Source organism: Suillus discolor (assembly GCF_016758755.1).
Source record: "Suillus discolor strain FC423 chromosome Unknown F5147scaffold_6, whole genome shotgun sequence".
In the NCBI taxonomy this organism is placed as follows: Eukaryota; Fungi; Basidiomycota; class Agaricomycetes; order Boletales; family Suillaceae; genus Suillus; species Suillus discolor.
The window spans coordinates 412,909-430,360 of NW_024541253.1; the positions used below are offsets into that span (position 1 = coordinate 412,909).

The 17,452-nt window shown below is 46.7% G+C and overlaps 4 protein-coding genes across 4 annotated transcripts; 3 read left to right on the plus strand and 1 right to left on the minus strand.

Moving 5' to 3' along the window:
* Positions 1-7,063: 7,063 nt before the first annotated feature.
* On the minus strand, positions 7,064-8,004 carry F5147DRAFT_743100 (uncharacterized protein; the record flags this gene model as incomplete). The annotated part of the gene is made up of 4 exons (XM_041439584.1): positions 7,064-7,111; positions 7,284-7,595; positions 7,651-7,758; positions 7,840-8,004. 4 exons carry the CDS (start codon positions 8,002-8,004, stop codon positions 7,064-7,066), a joined length of 633 nt encoding a protein of 210 aa, XP_041297583.1.
* Positions 8,005-8,404: 400 nt separating this feature from the next.
* On the plus strand, positions 8,405-12,003 carry F5147DRAFT_648975 (uncharacterized protein; the record flags this gene model as incomplete). Its single annotated transcript, XM_041433312.1, has 16 exons — positions 8,405-8,432; positions 8,480-9,037; positions 9,088-9,158; positions 9,216-9,449; positions 9,497-9,568; positions 9,662-9,796; positions 9,850-9,949; positions 10,001-10,065; positions 10,129-10,268; positions 10,320-10,445; positions 10,470-10,536; positions 10,588-10,891; positions 10,951-11,367; positions 11,581-11,709; positions 11,772-11,965; positions 11,995-12,003. 16 exons carry the CDS (start codon positions 8,405-8,407, stop codon positions 12,001-12,003), a joined length of 2,649 nt encoding a protein of 882 aa, XP_041297584.1.
* Positions 12,004-13,783: 1,780 nt separating this feature from the next.
* F5147DRAFT_541262 (uncharacterized protein) lies at positions 13,784-13,990 on the plus strand (the record flags this gene model as incomplete). Its single annotated transcript, XM_041430238.1, has 1 exon — positions 13,784-13,990. A coding segment is annotated over one exon (207 nt), but the record flags the coding sequence as incomplete, so codon positions are not given.
* Positions 13,991-14,844: 854 nt separating this feature from the next.
* On the plus strand, positions 14,845-16,727 carry F5147DRAFT_833681 (uncharacterized protein; the record flags this gene model as incomplete). The annotated part of the gene is made up of 9 exons (XM_041443880.1): positions 14,845-15,190; positions 15,243-15,253; positions 15,307-15,327; positions 15,377-15,496; positions 15,550-15,633; positions 15,683-15,814; positions 15,868-15,975; positions 16,022-16,500; positions 16,604-16,727. 9 exons carry the CDS (start codon positions 14,845-14,847, stop codon positions 16,725-16,727), a joined length of 1,425 nt encoding a protein of 474 aa, XP_041297586.1.
* Between the last annotated feature and the right edge of the window lie 725 nt (positions 16,728-17,452).

Consider the following 17,452-nt stretch of genomic DNA (forward strand, 5'->3'; position numbering starts at 1 on the left):
GAATTCTATATCCATGGACTTCATTGAACAACTCCCCGATTCCTCCGGCTTCACCGCCATCCTGGTAGTCATAGATTGACTATCCAAGCAATCCATATTCATCCCAACCTACGACACCATCACCTCTCCGGACCTCGCCCGGTTATTCCTTCTCCATGTGTTTTCCAAGCATGGAGTCCCGTCCCATGTTACTTCCGATTGCGGTATGGAATTCATTTCCCACTTCTTCCGGTCGCTCAGAAAAGCGCTTGACATGATCCTCCACTTCACTTCCGGATATCATCTGGAAGGCGACAGACAAACTGAGCGAGCTAACCAAACCCTAGAACAATACCTCCGGATCTACTGCAACTATCAGCAGGATAATTGGTCGGAACTGTTACCCTTGGCCGAATTTGCTTACAACAATGCTCCGAGTGCTACCACCGGAGTTTCACCATTCTTCGCCAATAAGGGTTATCACCCGAACATTTCCATACATCTGGAGCATGATCTCTCCTCCGCCTGTGCCCGGGATGATGCTATAGATCTAGATGAGCTTCATCAATTCCTCCAAGAAGAAATGTCCCATGCCCAAGAACGATATCAGGGACCTGCAGATGCTAGACGGAAACCCGCTCCGAACTTCAAAGTCGGAGATCAGGTCTTCGTCAAAGCAAAATATTTCCGCTCGACCCGACCATCAAAAAAGCTCTTGGAAAAGAATCTTGGACCATTCGACATCATCGCTCGTCCCGGCACCCACTCCTTCACCATCCATCTTCCGGACGCTATGCGATCCGTGCACCCTGTATTCCATGTCTCTCAGTTAGAACCCGCAACTCCAAACACCATTCCTAATCACATCCAACCTCCTCCACCTCCGGTATTAGTCGACAGAGAACCAGAATACGAAATCTCCGAAGTTCTGGACTCAAAGATCGACTGCCAGAGACGTCATTGCCAACTACTATACTTAGTATGTTGGGCCAGATATGAGGGAACAGACGAAGAAACTTCCTGGATACTCGCAACCGAACTCAGAAATGCGCTGGAACTTCTATCGGATTTCCACTCGGCATATCCGGATAAGCCGGGACCAACTGCTAACAAAGAGTAAAAAGGACATGCATATATGTACATTATTTAGGCGTCCGACATCCGGACTTCGGATCCGATGAAGGTTCTACGATACAGCGAGGCACGAACAATGCTCCTGACTGTATCTATAATTGTTTTAAGGTCGCGCGTTGCCTAGTCTGCTATACTTGAGACGACAAGTGCGTTCGACCCTAAAGGGGAAGCGAGTGCAGCAAGGATCTAGAGGTATGCGCTGAAAGCGCTACTGGTTGGCCAATGCGAAGCGCAGGAAAGCGCGAGGCGCGGGAATGCGCGCGTGTATGGCGCGGAGCGTGGGAAAGTGTGCGCATGTATACAGATATGAGAGAGAGTAAGAGTGAGTTTGCTTAAGTGATGATATGATGTAAGACAAGAGAAGAGAGATGCGAGGTGTAAACAAATAGATTTCTACTATGTTCTGCTAGGTGAATAGTGGGTAGTAACCAGTAAGTCCTCTGTCGTTCTGGTGGGAGAGTAAGTTTGTAAGTAAGTATGTACTGCTGGCGCTTAAGTATGGCGCCTAAGCGCTGTCATGCGGAGCCGAAGCGCTACCGAGTAAGGTATGTAAAGATATATGTAAGTAAGGGTCCATGATAAAAATAAAGATGGAACGATATGCAAATATGAGAAATGGAAATATACGCACTAGGGAACTTGGTGGACAGTGGATGGATGCTTCCGGATGGCTGGCGCTATAGGGCGCTCAAGCGCGGGAAAGCGCGCGCGCATATACATCGTGAAGTGCGGGAAAGGTACGCGCGCATGGCGCGCGTTGCGCGGGAAAGCTGCGCCTCATATAGAGATAGCTGCAGGTAGCACACAGAGTGATGCTACAAGTTCGTGCCATGTACTCCCCAGTGAAAACTGCCATATTGCACAATGAGAGGCATGAGTCTCTACACCGACAACCTAAGAATCCATCTCCATGTCTCTGTTACGCTGACCGTCGGATCGGCGTAGGGACTTGGATAGGTCTTCTTAGCGACGGCTCAAATGAGCCCACCAAGGCTAAGGGTGTTCGGCGACTTGACGGAATGTCAAGGGTTCCTCCGGTTATCTCAGTAAGACAGCACTCGTCGAGATACAGGGCTAATGGATACGGCTAAGGCGCGGGGAGCGACTTAGAAGTGCGGTCTAGACAACTAAGCTGAGAGGCTTAGTCGAACAGGTTTCAAGGGGTAACCAAGTGGATTAGGCAAGGCTAGTTCTGGGGTTGTACCAAGTAGATTAAAGTAAGGTCTAAGTACTTTAATCTGTCTTCTTATATACAGTCTGTATGTAAGGGTTCAAGCTCAGTCTATATCTATTAGTATATCTGGGATCTATGATAAGAGACCATGAGGTCAACAGATAAGATACATGAGGCTTAACCTCTGATCAAGCATGCAGCACCAAGGGTGACTGTGCATATACATGAGGCGCCGAGAGGCACTCCGGATCTTCATGAGGCTTCATGAGGCAGCAACAATCAACATGTGCCGATCTAGGGTGACCATGAGGCGTACAGCCTCCATGGATCAGGTACAAGACCTTCTAGGCCAGGGGCGGTGTCACAGCGGTCCAGACTGCTGTCTTTCTAAGTGCTGGCGGCATGCCGCCATGTCAGGAGTCTAGCAGAGCAGGGGCTCTTGTAGGTGTTGCAGATGACTGTAACAGTCTCTGCCAGATCCGCCAGCTTCCTTTTCCGCCTCCTCAGCATTTTCCTCCTCCGGAGATTCCTCCACATGCATCCGGAAACCGCTCCTCAGACTCTCCATGAAGAGAATCTGAAACTCCCTCTGCTCCTCCATGAACCAGAGCATATTCTCACTCACCCGGTCCATCGCAGCCCTGCTTCCCTCCACCGCTGCAATACCCCTCTCCATCAGCCCATTGGTCCGGGCCAGTTCCGCCACAATGTTGTTGGCGGCTGCGACCCAGGCCTGGTCATCATACTCCGCCCAGTCTTGATCTTCCCCAATGACCGTCCGGGGATTGGACACTATTTCCACGTCATTGTCGATGTCCTCCGGACTCCGCTGACGCCTTTTGCCTTTGCCCTTGGGGCTCGGAGATCCCTCTGGACGTGCGTGTTTCTTGCCTTTGCCTTTGCCGTGCGGTGCCTTGACAGGCGGATTTCTGCCAATGCACTTTTCCTTGGACGCACAGCACTGGTCGCAAGTCTGGATCTTTCAGAAATCATCAGTAATCATCCGGATCCGGACAAAACAGAAAACTCACCCTAGGCATCTTAGATGCTACTGCCCAGGTGCAGATCTTGTGCCTAAGGACACACATCTCACACGCGACCTCCGGATTCGCCAGACCGGAGGACTAACATTTTGTTAAACTCCAGAAAAACACAAAAAACCTCATCTGACTCACCTCCGACACATTGCCCATCCTAACCTTTGCCAAATGCTCCTGCTCGTGCTCAGCCAACCTTTTCTGAGTCTCCTCGATATCCTTCCGCTTCTGTTCCTCCATCCGTTTCCGCTCCTCTTCCACCTCCTTGCGCTTGCGCTCCTCTTCCTCCGCCTGTTCCTCCATCTGTTTCCGCTCCTCTTCCGCCTCCTTGTGCTTGTGCTCCTCTTCCTCCGCCTCTCTCTGAGCGTCTGCCTCAAGTCGCGTGATTTCGGCCGCCATGTCCGCCTGCCTCTCTTGGAGGAGTTGCCGGGCGGACTTCGAGTTGCTGGAAGTGGTGTTAGACATGTTAAAACAGTAATAGGAGTTAGGGGGAAAGTTTTAGACGTCTCATGGGTGCCCCGGCCTACTTATATGTCCAGTTCTATTTTTATGAGCTCCACCCATCATCCTGCATTCATAGAAGTCCGGTCCGGACTTCCAGATCAGAAGCCTCATGGGCTTGGCCCTAAGGGGGGGATACTGTCATATCCGGCATTCCAGACCTGGTGTGTGTGAGGAATGATAGCTAGATGAGAAGGGGTGAAAGGGGGAGAAAGGGTGAAGTGGGGTAAAACTCAAATAGACCTCTGGACGCGAGTATAGATTCAGCCCAAGGGGATTGCTACTGAGAACAATTCCTCTAAGTAAAATATGGAGGGGAAACTTGGAGACTAGTAAGGGTAACTGAGAATGGGAGAGCGCACAATGTTGCGCTTGAAGCGATGCGAGCACGAACGAGCTGCCGAAGGCGCGATACGATGTGCAACCGAACAGCCGAAAGTTTTGATGGAGCGCGGAGATGCGGGGGAAAAGCCGACGTTTTATATGAACGCGCGACTAGCGGAGATGCGAAGGAGATGCGATGCGACAATAATGAGGGAAGAGAGTTCTGACGATAGATGCGATCAGCGATGTGTGAACAATTGCGCGACCATTAATATAGCGCATGATGTAGTTGGCCGAAGGTTTTTTAGACTTAGAGTCTGAGTATTGCGTGCAAACAGATGATAATTTTGATAGTGGGGAAAGAAGATACATGAAAAATCATAAGTCTAAAGTATATATCATAGTGCGCGTAGCGCTGTTCGGAGCCGAGAAGATAACGGTAATATGTATTAAGGGTCTATAACGCAACTAACGAGACATACGCAATATCACCTTCGGAAATATAATCAGTCTAATGCAAATGAGATAAAATTCACACCAATGGACAAGCGGAGGACATGGATAGGACGGAGGAAGGACGCGCGACGGAACCGACGAAAAGTGGATGCGAACCGAAGTGCATGCGTGAGCCGCGGCTGTCGGCTGACGATAGGAAGGATGCGCGCCGTGGTAGCGATAGCATGCGCTGTGCTAGGACCTGAGGGACACTGCAAAAATAGCCTCTACGAGGCTACAAGGACTACAAGTCCTACACTGGACCCATCACACACATCATTTCCGGACTTCCAGATCTGGCCGACTTCTATCTATCGTCCGGATCCGACCCATGTCTATCTTCCGTGCCTTATCCCTTTGTACGTTCCTTCTCCAGTTAGACTATACTCATTTTCCATACCTCATTTCATTTCCACCTTTATTTTCCTATGTTCTCATCTCCGTCTTCATTTACTATTTTCCGATAGACTAGTGTTTGACTTTTCTATACACTCCGTCCACAGCCTCGCATAGCTTCAGACTGCGCAGACTGATTCTTCATTAAGTCCTCAGTAGTATATAAACCCTGTAGAATCTTTGTACTTCCTCAGTTCAAATATTATCTTAGATTCTGCTCATTCCCTTCTCTGTCCGACTTGAGTTTCTCCTCTCGTCGTCCTCCACTAGTCTTAGGATCGATTCCTATAGACTTCTCACCTCTGCCTCTACCTCTGGTAGTCCTCTGCTGTTTCCTTTCTAGTTCGGACATCGTCCGGATTAGTCTTATCCTTCATTCCCGAACGTCTGCCAGAATTCCCACGCATCGGACATCGGACTCCGGACTCATCCGACAACCTTCGGACATCGTCCAACAGCCCTCGGAAGTTAGGGGCATGTACTCAGGTAAGGGGTGCAGCGCACGAGCTGAAGCCAAGCCCTTCGGATCCGACCCTTGAGCACATTCTTAACAATATGTTAGGAAGAAAACCCTTATAAGTAAGAAATAATCACTGTCAAATTACACCAGGAGCGAGCTCACAGCCATACGAACACAAGCAGCGACGTTATGTTAAAACAACATATTAAATTAGAAGCATTCACAACAACATCTCCTATGTAACTACGAAATCTGAGTCTAGCACATCAGGAACCCTGGATTTTCCATGATTTGGCTGAGTTGTCTGATAGCAGGCCCACCAGGCAAATCAAACAAATCAGCTCATCAGATTTTGTCTGATTTCATACATGTGTTATCTGAAATCAGACCACCTGTCTGAAATCAGACCAATCAGTTCCATCAGACAGTCAGAACATCAAATTGTTCAGACATGCATTTCATCTAAACTATCATGCTAATCAGACACCTCAGCTGATCAGATTGACAGATGGTCAGAAATCTCAGTTCATCATGGCTCTCATGAACATAAAAAACAAAAAAAAAAGAATTGCACCTGGCCAGGTTTGAACTCTCAACCACCCATGTGCACCTAAGGTCACATGATATTATGCACACTTCGAGTGCAGCACAACCACTAGGCTATGAGACCTTTCTGGACTTGTGAAATATTTCACAACTTTGTTATTTTTGTTCCATGTCTTAATGAAAGTTGTAGTCCTAGTGGAGACAAGTCTATGGCTAGTCTTGGCTTGTCAATTGGTAGTTGTTTAAGCAAGATATAAGCAAAATGAAAATGAAACATCGGCAAATTTGTCAAAAATGCAAAAATTAGAAGTGAATAAAATCCTTGCATGTCTTAATGAAAGTTGTAGTCCTAGTTGAAATGAGTCTATGGCTAGTCTCACTTTGTTAATTGGTAGTCATTTGAACAAGATATAAGCAAAATGAAAATGAAACATCGGCAAATTTGTCAAAATGCAAAAATAAAAGTCAGTAAAATCCTTATGTGTCTTAATGAAAGTTGTAGTCCTAGTTGAAATGAGTCTATGACTAGTCTTATCTTGCCAATTGGTAGTCATTTGAGCAAGATATAAGCAAAATGAAAATGAAACATTGGTGAGTTTTGAATAGAAATTCTGCAGTTTTGCAAAAGTTGAATAGTCAGATTATCTGACCTACTACAGTACTTGACACAGCTCTAGTGTCTGCATGATCAGATGGGCTGGGTATCTGGATGTTTGATCTCACTGATGTGTCTGACTGACTAATTAGGCTGCATATCTGTGTTTATGATTTGTCTGATGAAGCTGATGATTATGAAGTCCTGGCAGAACTGTAGTGTTGCATGGGTAGATATACTTGAGGGCCATGTAGTTCTGAAAGACTGATGTACTATATAGCCTGCTATGTTTGAAAAGCAAGACATCCTGCAACAATGATATCCTGCTGTGTCTGAAATACCTGAGCATCATGATGTCCTGATGAACTGAGGGTATGTTGTGTCTGACATCACTGTCTGACTGTGATTTTGACAATTTGGGATTATGATAGGTCTGAAATCAGACCAGTCAGGTCATACAGGTATATCAGCTAAATCGGGAAAAATCCAGGTTTCCTGATGCATTACAACTTGAACATGATATGCAGTTTACACCGTGCCAATCAATACCACAGGGTCGGGATGGAAAAGCATGGTGTGAGCACAAAAGTCAGACCATATCTGTGCAAGTAAGCCTTCCCTACTTTGATCGAATCCACCCACAGGTCCACCCTTGAGCCAGTGCTCTATGAACTGGCCCTCAAGGGGAATCCTTGCGTCCCACCTCGGCCACCTGCCGTTTGGAAAATCTGGGCAAGCGCCAACAAACGCCAACCAGAATGTGTCGCGGCCCCATGTCCAATATTGTGAATCCTCCGGTATAGTAACCAACCAGAGCCAGATCTGCTCCGACAGCTGTGACCAATGATACGAATCCATGGGATTGAAATTGTGCGGCAATGGAAGGAATGGTATAGGTATATCAACGTTGTTGCAGGGAAGTGCCTTTCCACTTTTGCTCAAAACGTCGGAGACCTAAAATTATTGAAGTTGTTATATTAATACAAATGAGAGCAAGTTGCACTCTGACATCGTCAAAAGATATGGAACACCCAGAGTGAGGGTATCCATCCATAGAAAGAGCTTCCAAAACTGGCGTCGTGAATGATCTATACTCTTCTACAATGGAAACAGATATCTGGATGGGTCAGAAAAAATAAGAATCATTAGCAATTAGTCTGAAAGCTGCAGGAAAGGGCAATACAATGACATCACGAACAAGGTGCCTTGGAAGAGCACCTGAAAAGCATATACCGATACATAAAGGCTGGAGGGACATGTCTTGCATGTCCCACATGCGAATTGGAGGGTAGAAGGTTGAGGTTTGAACTGTGCAAGGTGTCATGGCACAGTTGGTCGCACTTGGAGGTTGACAGGGATTCATATTGATAATATTGAAGGACAAAGGTCGATGACTGAATGGTTCGGATCAGCACATGATCAGCGGTGAAGGTACAACAATTCAGATGGTGAGTCTGAACAATGTTGGGTCTTGCAGAACCTAGCTGCTATTCAACCCTAAAGGGTTTCTGGACCAGGCTCAAGGCTCAGAGAAGAGGAAATATGATAGAAACTTGCTGAATACTCAGACTCATAGTAGAACTGGTGAAAAGGTAACTTGATTATGTAAGCTACAAAGTGCCAACATAAGGTAAGGTAAAGACAGTCTCTCCAAGCCTAGCCAGAAATGAATCCCTACAGCGGACTTGTCACTTGAAGCTTGAAGGATCAAATGCATCAATCATCCGGATTCTGTTCACCGACATCAATCAGCAGCTGCCAGTATGGATGAATCACTTATCAATGGGACAAGTAAGTATTTCAAGAGTTTATTGAATGAGCTTCACTTACATTTACAGTTATGAAATATGCTAATGCAGGATGGTCTCGTGTCATTTGCATGGTCTGCCCTCAGTATAAGGGCGCACTCTGGACAATCGACCGGAAACATCTCAATTCTCACTGCGAGAGTGCTAGGCACCATCGACATGCTGTGCTCCAACATTCTGGGAGAATGTGTTTATCTAAACCCTTCTTCCGTGTATGCAGACGTACAACCCACGATGTCAATACCTTTGACAAGGATGTACCTGGACCTTTCCAGGGTGAAATAGGCCAACATGAGCCCGAAGACGCCTCCATTGAACCTGAAAGTGGGCAGCCAGTAGCAATATCACCATCCATTGAAGAAGAAGTCCTGCTGTCACCACCCGTTGAAGAAGAGGTCCCACTGTCAACACTTTGGGATGTAGAGTGGGACCGTCATATTTATGAGATCAGTGGCAGACAAGATCTTTTTGCAGAATTGAAGACTTCGCTACTTGGAGGCACTAGCCTCTTTGCAACGCCTCTTGCTGCTCTCAAGGACGAGATTTGCACTCAGGATGATGGATTTGATCTTGGAATCGAGCTGTCGGGTGAGTCGTTAGTATAACTATGCTCCTTTGTGCTACTGACACAATCATAGATGAAATCCCTGCCGAGTATACCCCGACAGTCAAACCGGGGAGCCCATACTATCCTTGGCCATCGAAGGCAGTAGGTTTCATCTCGTCATTCTTTCGGAATTTGAGGATGCTCACTATAATTCAAAAGCACTTCTTAACCTCACTTTTGTTCAGCTCCGCACGTCTACCCTTTTCAGACGCACAGAAGAAAGCTGCACTCACCTGGGCCAAGGAACTCGGTGCATGCGATGTCCCATCTCTCAGGTCCATCAAGCAATCGAATGACTGTATATGTGAACTTGTCGGAAATCCGATACGCAAAGTTACATTGGCATCCGGCAATATCTTTTACATCAATGATATCAGACATGCGATTGCGAAGGTAAAATTACATGGGCCTCGACCATCCTGTGCTAATCATACCCTTAGGACTATGCCAACCCACTCACCCACTTCTCTATGCTGGATTATCCGGAGGATGGAGGAGCCGGGATGTCGCAGGTCTGTCATGGGCAGAAGATGCTGTTAGAGATGCCGTCACCTCCAGCAGCTCGTGTTGGTGGTAAAATATATTTTACCAACGAACTTCTGCAGGAACGCTCGGGAGCCTATTTTGTTCCTGAGCGATTTTTCAACGCCTCATATGGATCATCGAATCAAAGGGACTCACAAGATCTACGACAGGAGAAGGAATTGTATGCCATGGGTCATGCAGTGCAATATACAGATGTATGTGGCCTGATCTCGCAGAAACTCTGATGACATACTGACACATCAGCTAGGCTGGTTTCATTGTCAATGACAAGCAAGAGGTCATGCCGGTGTCGATCTTCAGGCGCTCATTTGAAGATATCATGGATGAGCTTGTGTGTGGGGTCACACGTGAGTACACATTTGAACCAAAAGATGATTCTCTGCTTAGCATGATCTCAGCATTGTCTGAGAAATATTTGAAGCTCGTACCGCATCCACTCCGTAAAAAGGCAAAGGGTCGGATGGTCTATTCCGTCCCGCTTGTCATATTCATGGATGACGTCTCTGGAAATATCTCGAAACAATAGAACAAACATCATGCAATATACACGTCGAACACCAACCTACCTCGGGAGATGTTAGAGAAAGAATTTTGCGTTCGATTTGTAATGTCGTCCCCACATGCAGCACCAATGGAATTAATGCATTCAATGAGGGAGTCTATCAGGTGTGTATTCTCCGCCGTCCATGACATCTCATTGTCTCAAGTATCGAGTAGCAAGGCAGCGGACTCAGGGATCATTGCGTGGGACTGCAAATTTGACGAGGAGGTGATGCTCGTTCCTCAAGGTCTATTTTTAGCGGGGGACAATCCGATGCAGGCTGAGGAATGCAGCCATGCTGGGTTGAATTGTAATTATTTTTGCAGGACCTGCCATGTCGGCGGCACAAAAGAATATAAAGAATCAGAGGTCGGTTATAACAGTATTTTTATGGTATGTTGCGTACAAAACAGCTACTATCAATTGATCTGACGAATAACACAGGAAGGAAATCCCCGAACACCTGAAGACATGAAGTCTCAAGTCTGTCAGCAGTTTGACACAGCGTTATGCTCAGGAGCTGCCGGGAAGATTGTGACCACAACAACATTGACTGGAGTTTGGGACTCTACCTCATCGTACCTCATCAATGCGCTGGTGGAATTGGGAAAGAAGCTGCAAAAGCGCAAAGCAGGGCAGCTGGCATCGGCAGAATCTGTTGTTCGTGCTGCCCTGGAGAAACAGCTCGAGGACATGTTGCAAGGCAGGACAATTGAGGATGCAATAAACCCCCTTCTGGGAATGGACAGTGAGCATTCTCGGATTGATTTTCATGCACTGTTGAACTCATTCAGATTCTATATGTAGGACTGAACATTCACATGGATACTCCTACGGAGATCCTTCACACTGTTCTCCTTGGCGTTGTAAAGTATTTCTGGGGCCAGACCGTTTTCCTCCTTGAGAAAGCTAAGCTGCTCGGTCTCTTTCAGACATGTCTCGACTCATTGGAACAGGATGGCTTGAATGCGCCGTCCTTGAATGCTGAATATATTTGCCACTATAAGGGTGGTTTAATTGGCAAGCATTTCAAAAGTCTTGCTCAAGTTATGCCATTTTTAATCTATGATCTCGTCCCAAAGAGCATTCTCAATGGATGGACCACAATCGGAGAGCTGGTGGTGCTTATTTGGCACACGAAAATCAATAACACTGAAAGCTATTTGGCGGACCTCACTCGAACCATCAATGACTTTCTCAATGTCACTGCACAGTGTGCACCAAGTATCCTAATGAGCAAACCGAAATTTCACTTTTTAGTCCATCTCCCCATGTACATATGACATTTTGGACCTGCTATTGTTTTATCAACTGAGCACTATGAATCCTTCAATCATGTCTTCCGCCTTACATGCATTTACAGTAACCAACGAGCTCCAAGTCGAGATACATGCACAACATTTATTTGCAACAACACCATCAAACATATTACTACAGGTGGCTATTGGTATGATGCCAATGCGGGGGGCTGGGTTCAGGGTGGCCCGCTAGTTGTCGCCCACCTTGAAGGTCATCCAGAACATAGCCGGCTGCTTGGGATTCCCTATGAAAGTTTAGCTGATCCAGGTACAGTGACTCACGCAATTGCAGGATCTGTCTGAAGACTGACCATCCAAACATAGGCACAGGTAAAATTTTGGCACCCAAGACATCTGGGCGTGAATTTGGCCCATGGACATGCTGTGCGGAAATATTCAAGAGGGACGGTCTACAAAGACCATCTCACTCTCATTACTACCAGGGGGGTTCCATTGTGACTAGCGAGCACGAAAATGTCCAGTTGGGTGGGCACATTATTTTTCAAGACATGGTGGAGAACAAGGTACATCTCTGCTACGTTTCTCCTAGCAGAATTACTAACTATTCAACAGACTCGTTGTAGGACTGGAAGTCCTTACAGCCTCGAAGAGGCTATTTTTGCAGTATTGTTAAGAATGTGCTCAAGGGTCGGATCCGAAGGGCTTGGCTTCAGCTCGTGCGCTGCACCCCTTACCTGAGTACATGCCCCTAACTTCCGAGGGCTGTTGGACGATGTCCGAAGGTTGTCGGATGAGTCCGGAGTCCGATGTCCGATGCGTGGGAATTCTGGCAGACGTTCGGGAATGAAGGATAAGACTAATCCGGACGATGTCCGAACTAGAAAGGAAACAGCAGAGGACTACCAGAGGTAGAGGCAGAGGTGAGAAGTCTATAGGAATCGATCCTAAGACTAGTGGAGGACGACGAGAGGAGAAACTCAAGTCGGACAGAGAAGGGAATGAGCAGAATCTAAGATAATATTTGAACTGAGGAAGTACAAAGATTCTACAGGGTTTATATACTACTGAGGACTTAACGGAGAGTCAGTCTGCGCAGTCCGAAGCTATGCGAGGCTGTGGACGGAGCGTATAGAAAAGTCAAACACTAGTCTATCAGAAAATAGTAAATGAAGACGGAGATGAAGACATAGGAAAATAAAGGCAGAAATGAAACGAGGTACGGAAAATGAGTATAGTCTAACTGGAGGAGGAACATACAAAGGGATAAGGCATGGAAGATAGACACGGGTCGGATCCGGACGTTAGAGAGAAGTCGGCCAGATCCGGAAGTCTGGAAATGATGTGTGTGATTGGTCCAGGTCCAGGTCCGGAACGCGGGATATGACAAGTATCCCTCAGCACCCTATTGCTTTCCTATATGAAGCGCAGCTTTCCCGCGAGCCGCGCATAGCGGCCGCAACTTTCCCGCGATGGCCGCAACGTTCCCGCGCACGTACACAGCCGCGCTTAGCGGCCGCTTTTCTCGCGCTTCATCAGCCAATGTTCCACACCCATCCATAGTCCAAAACCAACCCAATGGTACGTTATTTCATGATTATATTTACATATCAGACCATTTTCGCATCGGACCACCTTTATTTCGTCATAGACCCTTATTTACATATAGCTTTACATACCTAACTCGGTAGCGCATCGGCTCGGTTCCGTGTGACAGCGCTTAGTGCAATACTTAAGCACTAGCAGTACATATCATTCAGTAGCTTGTTTTCCGGACATTCCAGTAGCAACTCCCATTAGCCTACAGTTGGTAGCTATTGGTAATCAGTATCTATTTACCGCTCGCATTGTATCAGTTATCAACTTGCTCTACATCTATTTCTATTGTCCTTCATCTCTATTATCATCCGAACCCCTCACGCATCGGCCGCTTCGCAGCCGTGTCTTTCCCGCGCCTTCGGCTTTCGCCAGCCGCTACGTTCCCGCCGCTTTCCCGTGCTTCACATTGGCCAACAAGCGGCACCTTCTGCATCCATTTCTAGACCTTTGCTGCACTAGCTTCCCCTTTAGGGTCGAACGCACTTGTCCCACAGGTATAGCAGATAGGCAGTGCACAACCTACAACATAAAGATATCAGTTTGGAGCCTTTAGCACCACTCTGAGTTGTATACACACATCGTGTTGGACGTATTCGGGAAATCTTGATATCAACGGCGCGACAGCGCTTAGTTACGTTTGTCGCTCTTCAGATTTTTTCTTTTATGCCTGTGTGCCATCATTTACTTCATCTTCCGTGCCTCCGCCTTGAGAATGAGGAGCGCATTGTGATGGGAAAGGTAACCTTCCATTTCCTGTATCTATCCTACACAAATTAAACACATTGCAGGATATTATATGCACAGTCAACTTGCAGCACAACTGCCTCGACGCGAAATGCAGAGACTTGTCTATGAAGCATCTGTGGCAGGAACATATCCAAACCGACCGAACGATGAGCATCATGGAACACCAACCCTCACCGGAATATTTCCTCAACACATGGTCCATCCACAACTATCAACACATACACTCTGTTCTCCCAGAATTCCTTCATGAGACCCCATTGCATGTCATGGATCCCAGTGCTGTCCGAAAAACTGCCGTGCAGCAAATGCAGGGAAAACGGCTGGCAAAAAAGTCTGGAGGAGAGGTAGTGAGCCTGCCCCACGACGAAGATCGCAGTGTGCATCCTGCATTCAATCATGCCAAGAAACAGCCCAAGGCAAAGGCCATGTCCAAGAAACAGTGTAAGTCGACACGCGTGGGGAAGCAGCAGCAACCTGTCCAAGCTGCAACATGGAATGGGAGAGCCGAAACATATGTCTTATCACCACCTGTCCAATCTGCTGAAAACGACCTGCGACACCCCCTTCCACACCCTCATTATTGTCCACCTCCTCCTACACAATTCCCTGCATCTATCTCCCCCCAAGCGGCTGGTCCTTCAAGCTTGCCGTCCCTCCAGACCATGCTACACCAGTGGCATCTCCCACCACCAACATTTGCACCCCCACCAACATTTGCACCCCCACCAATATTTGCACCACCCCCACAGGTGCCTCCTTGGGCGTCTCAGGTGCCTACTTTTGTTACATCTTCTAGCCACGGCCATTATACATCTATCATCCGCTCTGCTCCACCTCCACCTATTCAAGTACCTACTCATAATTCACTGTATACCCCAGCCCCAGAAACTGATTCCCGTCAGTCAGGTTCTTATCATTTCCCTCATCACTATTATCCTCCGTCATAGTTTAATATCATTTTGATTTTGATTTTGATGATGTGGTGTCACTGTCGGCAAACCATGTGCGTGAGAAATCTCGCTACTGTAACACCCGAAGCTCAACCGTTTGGCACGTCCAGTTCAGTTTGACTCAGTGCAACATTCAAAGGATCTTCAAGATGATGTTGAATTGCTTTCCTCTTCGCTCGACTTCTGGGGGCTCCCACAGAGCAAGTAGCATTGGTCCCGGACCACAAGGGCATGGCTTGGCCCCACCCCAGTCTGGTGTCAGACCTCGTGCTCGCTCAATACTCAGGTCTGATGCAGGCTTGTCAACACACTCTGGTCCCGCAAGTCACAGACCACCCATCAGCTCAAACTCGCAGCTACAGGTCACCCGCAGACAGGTTTCAAACCATGAACAGATTTCTGTTCCGGATACTTCCCAGGTTTCTCCCCCATGCTCACTGACACGTCCATCTTCTCCATCTGAATCGTCCGACCTTGACGAGCCTATCAGTGCAGGTACTTAGCGTCGTAGGGACTCCAGCACTGACATGATTCAACTCACCCCCAGACGCACCAAATGTTTGAAAATGCATGCACAGAAACTGGCCAGTGATCGCAGAATACCATTGCAGAAATTGCTTGCATTCATTGAGGTACATCTCTCTCTTGTGTTTTGCTATGAGTCTGACTGGGTTCACACAGAATGGTAATTTATTTTTCATGCTTCTTGAGCTGAGGGCCGGTCAGATTGAACAAGAAGAAGGGAATGAAGCACACGCCCTACAAGAATTAGAGAAACTGATTTCTTCAAAGGACTTTGAGGTGCAGCTAATTCATTCATGTATTCATTCTTTAACTGGTTGTATTGTATGCAGAGCGCACTAAAGAGTCGTCTTACTGCCTGCATGCTATCCCCTAACCTGACTGCATACGTGACTGATACCCAACAACATGTCATGGTAGGTCGTTTTCATTCAATCTTGCCCAATCTCACTAGTTACATGGTAGGAATTTATTCAAGGGCACCTTGAACTTTTCAAGATCTCTGAGGGCCTCTTCAACGACAGTGAGTTGCGTATGCAATTGGGTAAATTAGTTACGTGGCTTTTGGCGACCATCTGCGGTCAGATCAAGACTGCGGTAAGTACAGTTTGAACCTATAGGAGTGTTTACGGTGTTCATTATATCCTTAGTTAACAACATTGATCATCAAGAGAACAAGTATTATGGACGCTCTCAAGCCCCTTATACACAGTGGTATGGAAGTCGACTCTTCACACTGGACTAGGTTTGCGTTTTTGGTGTGTTTCTTCAGATGTCTAATGTATTTTCACTTATCCGAGACAGCGGCGCTGTATCCGCATTTTCTTGATCGGAGTTCGTGATCACAAAAAGGTCTCCCTCCAGGATCTTTTCTCCCCCTACCTCATTGCCTCGCTTCACCCGGACCTCCAACAGCACATCCAGCAAACACTCAAAGTCAATCTAGTTCAGCTGGCACAGGAACTCGAGGATGGCACACCTCACGCCTCTGGCAGTGGGAATCAAGATGACATCAGTGACACCACCCGCAAGGATGCGAATCATACTGGAAGCACTGTCACCATCAATATAGAAACCTTGGGAGAGGAAGCTGATACTGACACTATTGTACCTACAGATGCATTCGCAGATGTGGATGCAGATGCAGATGGAATCTCTGATGAATATCTTGATCCTGGTTGTTCAACTTCTGGCTTCAGACTCGACAGCTCCATGCCAAAGTGGAACAAACAGAAGTTTTGGAACTACATTGATGCCATGCTGGAGCAGATTCGTGAAAGTGTGTGAGAAGTATCAGACGGTAATACTGCTGTGTATGAGGATGCATACTGCAAGTATGTGTATGCCCCACACCATTCATTCACTCAACTGACCACCGACAACTAGGGCAATGGTCGAGATTCTCCAGCTTGATTTGCAGGAATTCCCTGGTCGCCGCAAAGTTTCAACTCTCTCAAAAGCCATGCAGCCTGCGTGGCAGGAGACGATTCAGAAGAAACTGCTGTGGTAGATTTTGCGCGCTTGTTCACTCCTCATTCTAGCTATAATCGTTGTTAATCATTGTGTATCCTTGCTATCATTGAATAATATGATGTCATGTCATCTTTTATGTGTTCTGATACGGCCCCACAACACTGGAAAACCACTGAGAAGAGATATATGTCATGTATCATAGACATATGATTATACACAACCTACATGTACACGGACATACTTATCTCAGATATGCAGGTGCAGATATGATCTATATGTCTTCATGAATACACCCTCCTTACATCTTCGGGTGACCATCAAACTGATATCCGCTCCGAATATCACACCTCTGATGTTCACAGAGATAGATATTGTACCTTGTGACATAGATCACCTAAATAAATTATTTATATTCTACAGAAGTCACACAGACATCAAGTAAATCACACTTCTGAATATACACAACATGAATCACAATTGTATAGTGTGGTCGTTGCCCGAAAACCATACCAATAACGTGCGTGAGATCTTAAATAGATATTGGCCATTTTTGACATCAGACTTACCAAATGAATGGCTAGCCGTGTAACGGCCGCCGCTTAGAGTTGAAATTGTCGTTCAACATACTACTAGATGTACCTGAGTGTTCGTGCTTTTTGACGGTCTCACGCATTGCTCTCGATCCACAACACAAAATAAATATCGGATAGTTATTAGTAGATAGAATACCATCTCAATAACATGGCCCAAATTTTTATATAC